The sequence below is a fragment of the Geotrypetes seraphini genome, chromosome 1 (assembly GCF_902459505.1).
Source record: "Geotrypetes seraphini chromosome 1, aGeoSer1.1, whole genome shotgun sequence".
NCBI classification, from domain to species: Eukaryota; Metazoa; Chordata; class Amphibia; order Gymnophiona; family Dermophiidae; genus Geotrypetes; species Geotrypetes seraphini.
In genome coordinates this window covers 50,537,436-50,549,565 of record NC_047084.1, presented here as the reverse complement: position 1 = coordinate 50,549,565, position 12,130 = coordinate 50,537,436, and the positions used below count along the sequence as shown (strand labels likewise).

At 44.7% G+C, this 12,130-nt stretch overlaps 1 protein-coding gene across 6 annotated transcripts in view; it reads left to right on the top strand.

Annotated features, from left to right (window-relative positions):
- Positions 1-12,130, top strand: part of DDX4 (DEAD-box helicase 4) — a 340,193-nt gene that overhangs the window by 128,940 nt on the left and 199,123 nt on the right. For all 6 annotated transcript variants that reach the window (XM_033931141.1, XM_033931188.1, XM_033931180.1 and 3 more), the window contains one exon: positions 528-611. In XM_033931141.1, the coding sequence (XP_033787032.1) occupies positions 528-611 (84 nt within the window). The remainder of the gene's footprint in view (positions 1-527; positions 612-12,130) is intronic.

The following is a 12,130-nucleotide window of genomic DNA, read 5'->3' as shown; positions in this document are numbered from 1 at the left end:
CAGAAGTGGACTAGAGGTTTGTCCTGCTTCAGGCACAGACTCTGAGGTGAAAGACTAGGCCTAACACCTACAGAGGACTGTACGGGATACTTAAAGATGACTGGACTAGACCGGAGGGAAAAAACAGGTAAGGCCTAACTTCTCCTTTTGCATATTTCAGCAATGTTTCTATATTCTCTTGTAGACATCATTTTGCAGAATTATAAAATATACATATGGAATTTCAGTTTTTCATAAGTCTTCCCCCCACCCAAGAATAATACATGACAAAATAATGGCAGATGTTGGGTTTGACTTTTTAGGTGGTGGGAAATTTTGTCCCTATGATTAAAATCAAGTTATTGACAAAACATTAGAAAGTTTTGATAAGTATTAACCAATACACACATTCTGGAAGTCAGTGTTTTACAGTGTCTGCCTTTTGTTGTTGTTGTTGGCTTTTGACTTGTTTTAAATTCCATTTATTTGCTTCCATTCACCTTTTGAAGAGAAGTATGTGCCAGATGCTGTATTGTGCTTTGTTGTAGGCTGTGGGGAAGGAAATGTTGACAATGATGAAAGAAGAGGATGTGGAGATGGTCGAGGTGCCCGTGGAGGATTTGGTCAAAGAAGTAAGTTGGTATAAAGTTATAAAAGCAATGGCAATATCTTGAAAGTCTTAAACAGTCTAGTCTTCCATTCTTCTACTTTCTAATGATTTTATTCATAAGCTTTTGTCCTAACTCATTTTCTACATCTCTGGTATAAGAAGTGCATTAAATATAGAACTCGGTTTCCATAAATTATAGTATGTAATCACTTGCACTAACAAATTCAAAAATCTTTTTTTTTTATTTTTATTTATTTATTTATTTATCATTTCAATACATCCAAAATACATTGATGTAAAAGGAAATACAAAAATATAACATCACTTAGTTATGCAGACTAAGCACCAAGAAATGAAACAATGAAATACTTATAATACAGTCCACAATCTGGTGAGGAGGAGCAAAATTAAGGAAAACCCCTTGGGAAAAGGGGAATTCATATACAATGAGAAATAAAGAAAATAGAGCAGCAACTGATGTTAACCTATCTTTTTAAATTAATCACCGCACTAAATAACATGTTTCATTCTGGCTACGTCGAGACTCCTTTACCCTCAAGAAAAAAGTCTAGTTGGGCAGGTTCAAAAAAATATATATATTTACTCCCTTGATGGGAAATAAAACATTTACAAGGAAATCTCAATTGTAACACTGCCCCCAAGGCAATCACTTTTGGACGCAATAATAAAAATTCTTTCCTCCTGGATTGTGTCCATTTGGAGACGTCTGGAAATATATATATATCCTTTCACCTAAATAGGTGACTTGTTTTAAATTAAAGTATAATTTCAACAGCATTTCTTTGGCCTGTAGAAATACAAGAGACCAACAATGTCGTCTGTCCCTGAATTTCAATATCAGAGGATTGCAATATAGCAGAGACATCCAATTGTGTATTTTCAACTACTGGAATTTTTCCCTTTTGCGTTTGTTTTAAATAATAAATTCTCTGTAATGGGGAAAGGCTTGTTTCCAGAACTTTCAAAACTGTTAACATAAAGTTCTTTAAAAGTTCTTGTGGTGACATAAACTTAGCAATCGGAAAATTAAGAATCCATAAGTTCAAATTTTTTTGTGTTTTCTAAATTTTCAATTTTCCTCAAGATCATCGTTTTATCTGTCATTTTTTTAGTAACCAAATTTGAGGTCTCATTTGTTAACTTCTCTAAATTATTTAAATCCACCTGGTGCTGTTGAACAGAAGTCTCCAAAAGACTTATCCTAGAGATTGAATTTGAAGTAATAGAAACAAAGTTTGTGCATACCAAATGTAAGTTAGAATCCAATGTTACTGCCTATGGCCTCACCAGCAGCTTGAGGGGGGAGATAACTGCCAGGTCTTCTTTGGCTTCTTCCCCGGAGAGTAATCTCTGGACTTCAACAACCTCACCACTGCTTGCTCCCACTGGCTCCACACTCCCAGCACACGACTGCTCTAGCACAGGAGTCGGCGTTCTGATGATTACTTCTGGGTCTAATACTGCCTCACTCGATGTACTCGAGCCTTCCTGCAAACATCTTTTTTTTTTTTTTTATTTATTTATTTATCATTTTAATGCATCCTATACAAGATGTTTAAGAAATACAGAAATATATAATTCTCTTAGTCATTTTACATACCAAGAATTGAAATTTAAACATCCATATAAATCATATAATACAGTCCACAACTTGAGGAGAAGAGACAAGATGAAAGTAACACCCCTCGGGAAAGGGGAATATACAAAGGAAACAAAAAACTTTAAGAAATGGAGCAGTCAGATCTTACCTATCCAAAATAAAATTAACCGCAATATTATTAACCTGTATCATCCGGTCTGTGTAGAGATACCTTTACCTTCAAGGAAAAAACCTAATTGGGCAGGTTCAAAGAAAATATATTTACTTCCCTGATAAGAAATAAAACATTTACAAGGAAATCGCAACTGAAAACTTGCCCCCAAAGCAATCACCTTTGATCTATATAACAGAAATTCTTTCCTTCTGGACTGCGTCCACCTCGAAACATCAGGAAATATATATATCCTTTCCCCCAAATAGGAAATCTGCTTTAAATTGAAATATAATTTCAGCAACATCTCTTTATCCTGAAGAAATACCAATGAGACCAATAAAGTTGCTCTTCCCTGAATTTCAATATCAGAAGACTGCAGAATAGCAGAAACATCTAATTGAACATTTTCATCCGCTGTAGCTTTTTCTTTCTGCATTTGTTTTATATAGTAAATTCTTTGTATCGGGGGAAGACTTACTTCAGGTACCTTTAAAACATTCAACATAAAGTTCTTAAAGAGTTCTTGAGGAGACATAAACTTGGCAACCGGAAAATTAAGAATCCTCAAATTTAAGTTTTTCTGCTGATTTTCCAGGTTTTCAATCTTCCTCAAAATCATTATCTTTTCTGTTGTTTGTTTGGTAATCAAATTCTTAGTCTCTATTGTTACTTTATCCAAATTTTTTAATTCAACTTGGTGTTGCTGGGTAATAGTCTCTAAGGAGCTTATCCTGGAGGTAGAATTCTGAGTCATAGTAACAAAGTTAGAACATACCAGGTGAAGATTCTCAATTGCAGACCAGATGGAGTCCAGGGTAACAGCCTGTGGTTTCACCAACGGTCCAAGGAGGGGGACATCAGCCGACCCAAGCACGGCTCCTGCTCCAGCGTTGGAAATCTGGGCTCCTGCAACCTCCCCACCGCTGGTCACCGACGGCTCCTCTCCCCCAGAACGCTGCCTTTCCAACGTCGGGATCAGCGTATCTGCTGCATGTTCGACTTCCGGGTCAACTACGGAGAGAGAGCAAGCCTCACCCCACACTCCGGGGGAGCCCTCCCGCCAGCTCCGCTGCAACGCAGATTCTCCGGGAATGGGAGGGGTGTGCGGTCCTCGCGGGCTCAGAGAGAGCGACATCTCTCCGTCCAAGCTGTGGATTTCCCGTTCCACAGCAGCAGAAACACCCGATATGGAAGTAGGGACTGTGTAAGCTGTCATCACAGTCTGCCTCGGCGTCGAGAAGCCCGGGGTAGGTGGAGGGATACCCCTCGGTTTCCCTCTTCTTTTAGGCATAGAAATATCTTTATTAAGACGTGAAAATGAAGAAATTTTCCCTTCAGAACGGGAGTGCTTCTCTCAGCGTCCTGCTCCAGACGCCATCTTGTCCTGCAAACATCTTTTTAAGAAATATTTTTTTCATTCTCAAATCTTTATTGAAATTTTGCAAATATACATAACTAAGCAAAAAAGATGCTTGATGTTTGTTTAAAAGATGACAGTGGGCTTCTTTGATGTGGCTAATTGTAAAATGATTAACCATTGTCGTATTGCACACTGAGGTATTTAAGAATTTTTTTCAGCTTTTTAACATGAGTCATGGGCACCATCATAAGCCAGAACTGTTCATTTTTATAGATTAATAGCTATGTTATAGTTTAATATTAAGATGGATATAGAGAGGGTAAATTCAAAAGCAAAGACTTTGTTCGAATGGGGGTTTATGTCAAGGAATTTTTGTCTGGATGGGAACGTCTGGCAGGAGTGGAAATGCCGTGGACAAAACTGAAAGGAGCGATTGTAAGGGCGACAAACCTTTTTGTGAGGCAAGTAAGTAAAAGTAAGAGGAAAAGAAAGCTGCTTTTATTCTCAAAAGTAGTAGCTGGGAAGGTAAGGAATAAGAGGTTAGCTTTCATAAACTACAAAAGATTGCAGAAAGAGGAAGACGGGCAAAAAAATATCTGGAGAAGTTAAGAGAGGATGGTCGTGTAGGCAGGAAAGCAAAGATGCAAATGGAAGAAAAAATAGCTGACACGGTAAAACAGGGAGACAAAACATTTTTTAGATATATTAGTGATAAGAATAAGTTCAAAAATGGCATTGTGAGATTCAAAGGTGAAGAGGTGGAATATGTAGAAGCTGATAAAAAAAAGGCAGAATTGCTTAACAAATATTTCTGTTCTGTGTTCACGGCTGAAGCACCGGGAGCGGGACTGAGAAGACAACCGTGAATAGGGATGGAGGAGTAATAGACCCTGATCGATTTTTAGAGGGTTGTGTTCATGAGGAGCTAGCGAAAATAAAGATAGATAAAGCAATGGGACTGGATGGTGTACATACGACGGTGCTGAAGGAACTTAGGGAAGTTCTGGTGGCTCTGCTGACTAAGCTTTTCAACGAGTCTCTAGAGTCAGGATTGGTATCGGAGGACTGGAGAAGGGCAGATGTGGTCTCTCTCCACAAAAGTGGAAGTAAGGAAGAAGTAGGGAATTACAGGCCAGTAAGTCTGACTTCTGTAGTAAGCAAATTAATGGAAACACTTTTAAAACAGAGAATGAAGTTTCTGGAATCCTGTGGATTACAGGACAAGAGGCAACATGGATTCACTAGAGATAGGTCTTGTCAGACAAATCTGATCAATTTATTTGACTGGGTGACCAGTGAATTGGATAGAGGATGTGCGCTAGATGTGGTATATTTAGATTTTATCCCAGGACAAGCAGGCAAGTATTCTCACTAACGGGTGACGTGATCCAACGGAGCCCCGATGCGGACGCCTCACAAAGCAGTCTTGCTTGAAGAAACTCGAAGTTTCGAGTCGCCCGCACTGCGCATGCACGAGTGCCTTCCTGCCCAGTGCAGGGCGCTTCTTCTCAGTTCATACTTTTCCGCGGAGCCGAGAAGGCTGTCTTCGACTCTCTGCGTGAATTTTGTTCATCTGTGCCTTCTAAAGTCCGTGGTTTTGGGTTATTTTTCTCTTAATTGCTGATTTTCGTCGTCTTTTAAAAAAAAAAAAATAAAATTTCTTCCATCCGTTCGACCGGGCAGGCCACATAGCCGCCGCGGCTTCGATCTTGCGGCGGAGCTTTTCCAGCCTATGTCCCGGTTTTAAAAAGTGTGCCAAGTTCCAGCGTGTGATTTCGCTGACGGACCCTCATTGACGCTGTCTTCGGTGTCTCGGGCCTCAACACCTTCCGAAATCGTGCCGGCCTTGCTCCACACTTACAGCACGTGCTTTCAAGCATCGTTGCTTCTTGTGGGAATCGCTGTTCAGCATGGAGTCTTCGACAGAGCTGTCCTCATCGAAGGGTGCTTAGCCTTCAACATCATCCACAGCCCTCCAGCCTTCCACCTCTGCGGCTCCGTGCATCCTCAAGCCTGCTTCGTTCGTGCCGGCTCAGCTTTTGGTGCCCGCTGCGATGCCTTCCTCAGTCTCCTCAGATCAGGTAGCACAGCAGCCCATTCCCCCGGTGGTGCTTAAAAGTGCCCAAGGCTTCTAAGCCCAAGCACTCTCACACCGCCTCTAAGGAGCGCGAGGCCCGTGCAGGTGGTCCCATTGCTGATGCGGATCCATCCTTGCCGGCCTCGTTCCAGACCTTGCTTGAGAAGCAATTCATTCAGCTCTTTACCACAATGGGGCCGAAGCTTCTCTCTCAAATTCAGCCTGGGCACGCGGAGGTCTCCCGCGGGGTCGAGCCACCCCCAGTGCCTCAGCGGTGCGCATACGCTCTACAGGGAGCAGAGTCTCTGCGAGTGTCTGGTCTGGCATCGATGCATGCAACGCAAGGAGTAGAGTCTTTGCGAGTGCCTCCATTGGAACCGATTCACTCGATGCAAGGGCTCGAGTCTTTGCGAGTGCCTAGAGGTGATCCCAGTCAACCACCTCTGCTGCGATCAACCGCTTCCAGCCCCATCCACTCACTGGGGGCCTTAGCGAAGACACACTTACCTCGTTTATCGAGGCCTGCTTCCAGACACAGCTCGCACCATCGATCAAGACATTATTCGAGGCACTCGTCCAGGCATGCCTCACCTCATCGGAAGCAGCCTTTTCTTCAGTATTCCCCACCGGCTACTTCACCTCCTCCACTGCCAGAGCTCGAGGACACGATGGGGTCTTTTTCTCCATCTCGATCCCTGTCCTCATTGGATCAAGAGGCTTCGTCGTCATCAAGTCCTTCTCGAGGCCCTGCTTTGGCTGACCAGCTGTCTTGTCTTTTCATCGGCAGATGGCAGCTGATTTGGACATTCACCTGGACACGGGTTCAAAATTTTCAGAGGAGTATCTGGAGACTATGCATCTCCCTCAACCACTTGCTGAATCCCTTAAGCTTCCCCTTCATAAGCTGCTGGATCAGACCTTTGTTTGCTGTCTTGAGACATCCTATTCCATCCCCGCTGTGCCGGGCAAATTGGATGCCAGGTACCGCACTGTCCACCATAAGGGGTTTGACGGTGCCCAACTCTCCCATCAATCCCTCTTGGTGGAGTCTTCTTTGAAGCGGTCTCACCCCTCCCAGGTGTATGCCACTGTTCCGCCTGGTAGGGAGGGCAAGACCATGGACAGGTTTGGCAGGAGAATTTACCAGAACTCCATGATGACATCCAGAGTTCTTAATTACAACTTTCACTTCATCACCTATTTTGAATTTTTCCTGTCTGTCCTTCAAAAGTTCATGCCCTGTTTGGACTCTCGAGCACAGTTTGAGTACCAGGAGGTTCTGGCTTCATTATCCCAGCTCCAGTTGCAGATGATGCAGTCCTCCTACGATGCCTTTGAGCTGTCTGCTCGGGCTACTGCTTGCTCAGTGGCCATGCGCCGGCTTGGGTGGCTCAGGACCATTGACATGGACCCCAATCTTCAGGACAGGCTGGCCAATGTTCATGTGCTGGTACCGACCTCTTCGATGAGTCCATTGAGGCGGCGACCAAGAAGCTTTCGGGCCATGAGAAGTCTTTCCAATCCATTCTTCGTCCGAAGCCCAAGCCTGCTCCTCCTCGTCCATCATGCCCACCTTTGATCTACCAGCGGCGTTTCCCGCCTAAACAAACTCCTGCCACCCGTCAGCCTGTTAGGCGGCAGCATCCCCAAAAGCAACAACAGAAGCCTCAGACATCTGCTGTCCTTAAGGTTCCTCAGCCTTTTTGACTGTCTCATGGAGAGCATAACGTCCGTCGTTCTGCCTTTTTCAGTTTTTCCACCGATTGGAGGTCGTCTCCATCATTTTTACCATTGATGGACGACTATTACCACCGACCTCTGGGTCCTTTCCATCGTAAGGAAGGAATACTCTCTTCAGTTCTATCAAGTTCCTCCGGAACATCCTCCAAGAGAGTATCCTTCCAACTTGACCCAGACCGCCCTTCTTCTTCAGGAAGCTCTGGCTTTGTTGCAGCTCCGGGCTGTCGAGCCGGTTCCTTTGGCTCAACAGAACAAGGGTTTTTACTCCCAGTACTCCCTTATTCCGAAGAAGACGGGCAATCTGCGTCCTATTTTGGATCTCAGGGTGCTCAACAAATTTTTAGTCAAAGAAAAATTTTGCATGTTGACCCTGGCATCCCTATACCCCTTCATCGAACAGAACGACTGGTTATGCTCTCTGGATCTCAGGGAGGCCTACACTCGCATTCCCATTCATCCAGCCTCCCGTCAATACCTCAGATTCCGGGTGGGACATCTTCATCTTCAGTACCGAGTGCTCCCTTTCGGCCTGGCCTCGTGACACAGAGTCTTCATCAAGTGCCTTGTGGTGGTGGCTGCAGCGCTCGGGAACCACGGTCTTCAGGTGTTTCCCTACCTGGATGACTGGCTCATCAAGGATTCCACGTCTCAGGGAGACGTCCAGGCGACCCAGAGGACTATGGTTCCTGCAGAATCTGGGGTTCGAGATCAACTATCCAAAATCCCATCTGCAACCTTTCCAGACTCTTCCCTTCATCGGAGCTGTTCTGGATACTACTCAACTCAGGGCGTTCCTCCCTCCTCAACGTCTGGAAGCTCTCCTTCGTCGTTGTCACTCGGTGTCCTCTCACCCGTCCATCTCGGCGAGACACAAGATAGTTCTGGGCCACATGGCTTCTACAGTCCACGTGACTCCTTTTGCCAGACTTCACCGCAGGATTCCTCATTGGACCCTGGCATCTCAGTGGACGCAGGTGTCCGACCCTCTGTCTCGGCACATCCAGGTCACTCCTGCTCTGACTCAATCTCTTCGCTGGTGGATGCTCTCTTCCAATCTATTCAGAGGTTTGCTATTTCACATACCCCTCATCAGAAAGTTCTCACGACCGACTCATCAACTTATGCTTGGGGGGCTCATCTGGATGGTCTCCGCACTCAAGGTTATTGGACCAGCACGGACCGCCAATGCCACATCAAGCTCCTGGAACTCAGGGCGATTTTCAATGCTCTCCATGCTTTTCAACATCTGCTTCACGACCGTGTTGTCCTCATTCGCATAGACAACCAGGTCACCATGTACTATGTCAACAAATGGAGGCACGGGATCGGCCTCTCTCTGCCAGGGAGCTCCTGAAAGTTTGGGATTGGGCGATTCGCCACAACACCTTCCTCAAAGCTGTATACATTCAGGGGGCGGACAATGCCTTAGCAGATAACTTGAGTCGTCTTCTGCAACCGCACGAATGGACTCTCCACTCCACGCCCCTTCATCACCTCTTCCCTCAGTGGGGAACGCCTCAGATAGACCTCTTTGCAGCCTTCCATAACTTCAAACTGCCTCAGTTCTGCTCTAGGATCTACACTCCTCATCGCCTCGAGGCAGATGCTTTTCTTCTGGACTGGACGAATCTCTTTCTATATGCGTTTCCTCCATTTCCTCTCATTCAAAAGACTCTTGTCAAGCTGAAGTCGGACCATGCCACCATGATTCTGATTGCTCCTCGGTGGTCTAGACAACCTTGGTACTCCCTTCTGCTTCAACTCAGCAGCAGGGAGCCTTACCTTCTACCAGTTTTTCCCTCGCTACTTACACAGCATCAGGGATCTCTGCTTCATCCCAACCTGCAGTTTCTACACCTGTGACAGCTTGGTTCCTCTGAACATAACTCCTCTCCAGTTTTATCAACCTGTGAGATGTTTTGGAAACTTCAAGGAAGCCTGCTTCTAGACAATGCTATCACCAAAAATGGACTAGATTTTCTACTTGGTGTTTTTCTCATCATCAGGAGCCGCAACATTCCTCCTTGCCTTCCGTTTTGGACTATCTCTTGCACCTTTCTCATTCTGGCCTCGTCTACTTCGATACGAGTCCATCTTAGTGTAATTGCGGCTTTCCATCAGTCTCTTCAAGGGAAACCTCTCTCTGCTCATCCTGTGGTTTCCAGATTCATGAAGGGACTTTTCCATTTCAATCCTCCTCTCAAACCGCCTCCAGTGGTTTGGGACCTCAGTGTTGTTCTTTCTCAGCTTATGAAACCTCCATTTGAACCAATTGACAAGGCTCATCTGAAGTATCTCACTTGGAAAGTGTTGTTTCTCATTGGCCTCACTTCTGCTCGATGAGTCAGTGAGCTCCAAGCCTTGGTTGCTGACCCGCCTTTTACAGTGTTCCGTCATGACAAGGTGGTTCTTCGCACTCATCCGAAATTCCTTCCTAAAGTTGTCTCAGATTGTCACCTCAACTAGTCTATTGTTCTTCCAGTGTTCTTTCCAAAGCCTCATTCCCATCCTGGAGAATCAGCTCTTCATACTCTGGACTGTAAGCGTGCTTTGGCTTTCTATCTGGAACGCACCAAGCCTCACAGAACTGCTCCTCAAGTTTTCGTCTCCTTCGACCGAACAAGTTGGGACGTCCTATCTCTAAGCGCACCATCTCCAACTGGATGGCGGCTTGTATCTCTTTCTGCTATGCCCAGGCTGGATTACCCCTTCACAGTAAAGTCACAGCCCATAAGGTCAGAGCAATGGCAGCTTCTGTAGCTTTCCTCAGATCGACACCGATTGAGGAGATTTGTAAAGCTGCCACTTGGTCCTCGGTTCATACCTTCACTTCTCATTATTGTCTGGATGCTTTCTCCAGACGGGATGGACAGTTTGGCCAAACAGTATTGCAAAATTTATTCTCCTAAGTTGCCAACTCTCCCACCATCCCATTGTGGTTAGCTTGGAGGTCACCCATTAGTGAGAATACCTGCCTGCTTGTCCTGGGATAAAGCATTGTTACTTACCGTAACAGTTGTTATCCAGGGACAGCAGGCAGCTATTCTCGCGTCCCACCCGCCTCCCCTGGATTGGCTTCTCTGCTAGCTATCTGAACTGAGGAGACGCGCCCTGCACTGGACGGGATGACACTCGCGCATGCGCGGTGTGGGCGACTTGAAACTTCAAGTTTCTTCAAGAAAGACTGCTTGTGAGGCGTCTGCATCGGGGCTCCGTTGGATCACGTCACCCATTAGTGAGAATAGCTGCCTGCTGTCCCTGGATAACAACTGTTACTGTAAGTAACATTGCTTTAGCAAAGCCTTTGACAGTGTTCCACACAGACATCTAATAAATAAACTGAGTGCCCTTGGGATGGGTTCCAAAGTGACGGGCTGTGTCAAGAACTGGTTGAGTGGAAGGCGACAGAGGGTAGTGATCAATGGAGATCGCTCTGAGAAAAGTAATGTTACCAGTGGTGTACTTCAAGGTTTTGTCTTGGGCCTGTTCTTTTTAACATTTTTATAACCGATATTACTGAAGGGTTGTCTGGTAAAATTTGCCTCTCTGCAGATGATACCAAAATCTGCAATAGAGTTTGAAGAATGGTATGAAATTTGGCAGCTAAAATTTAATGCTAAGAAATTCAAGGTAATGCATTTGGGCTGCAAAAACCCAGGGGAACAGTATAGGTAGGGGATGAAGAACTTATGCACACGTCAGAAGAGCAGGACTTGGGTGAGCTTAAGGTGGCCAAACAGGTTGAAAAGATGACGGTGAAAGCTAGAAGGATGCTAGGTTGCATAGAGAGAGCAGTGTTCTCCCTAGAAATATTTTCCAGCCGGGTGGCATGAAAAAGTAGCCGGGTGGGACGGGGAAATTTGATGGTGGGGAAAATCAAGGACTCCTTTTATTAAGTGCAATAACGTTTTTAGCGTGTGCAGAATTGCCGCACTACATGGCTAGAACTAACGCCAGCTCAATGCTGGCGTTAGTGTCTAGCACGTGCGGCAATTCTGCGTGAGCTAAGTGCGCGGTAAAACCGCTATCATAGCTTAGTTAAAGGAGCCCTAAATGTGTACTATTTGTATTAGTTAATTATTATTAGTTATTTTCCAATGCTCAATATGACTGCTTTTCTTATGGTTTGACACTTGTTCCATAATTTTTTATTAAATTTAAGAAATATCCAATTCTAGAAGTGAATAATTAGATATTTGCCCTCTTTCAAATGGTATAGAGCAACGTCTCTCAAACTTTTTTAACTCCGGCACACTAAACGGAGCAAATGTTTTTTGTGGCACACTAAATGCAACAAATGTTTTTCATGGCTGGAAAATAGTTCTGGGGAGAACACTGTTGCCATTAATTTTCAAGGTCCAATCATGTCAAAGAACGATGCTTATCTGGGTAGTTGTATAATAAAAAGAATGGATAAGATAACATGAGAAGTGAAATTGTCATGAATCAGAGGGATACATACCCTGTAGGTCCTAAAAGCAAGCTTGTGAATTAGATATAAACTATGAAGGCAGTGGTGCATCTAGCATATGTGACACCCGAGGCCCATCATTTTTTGACACATCTGTAAGAAAAACATGATTTTTAGT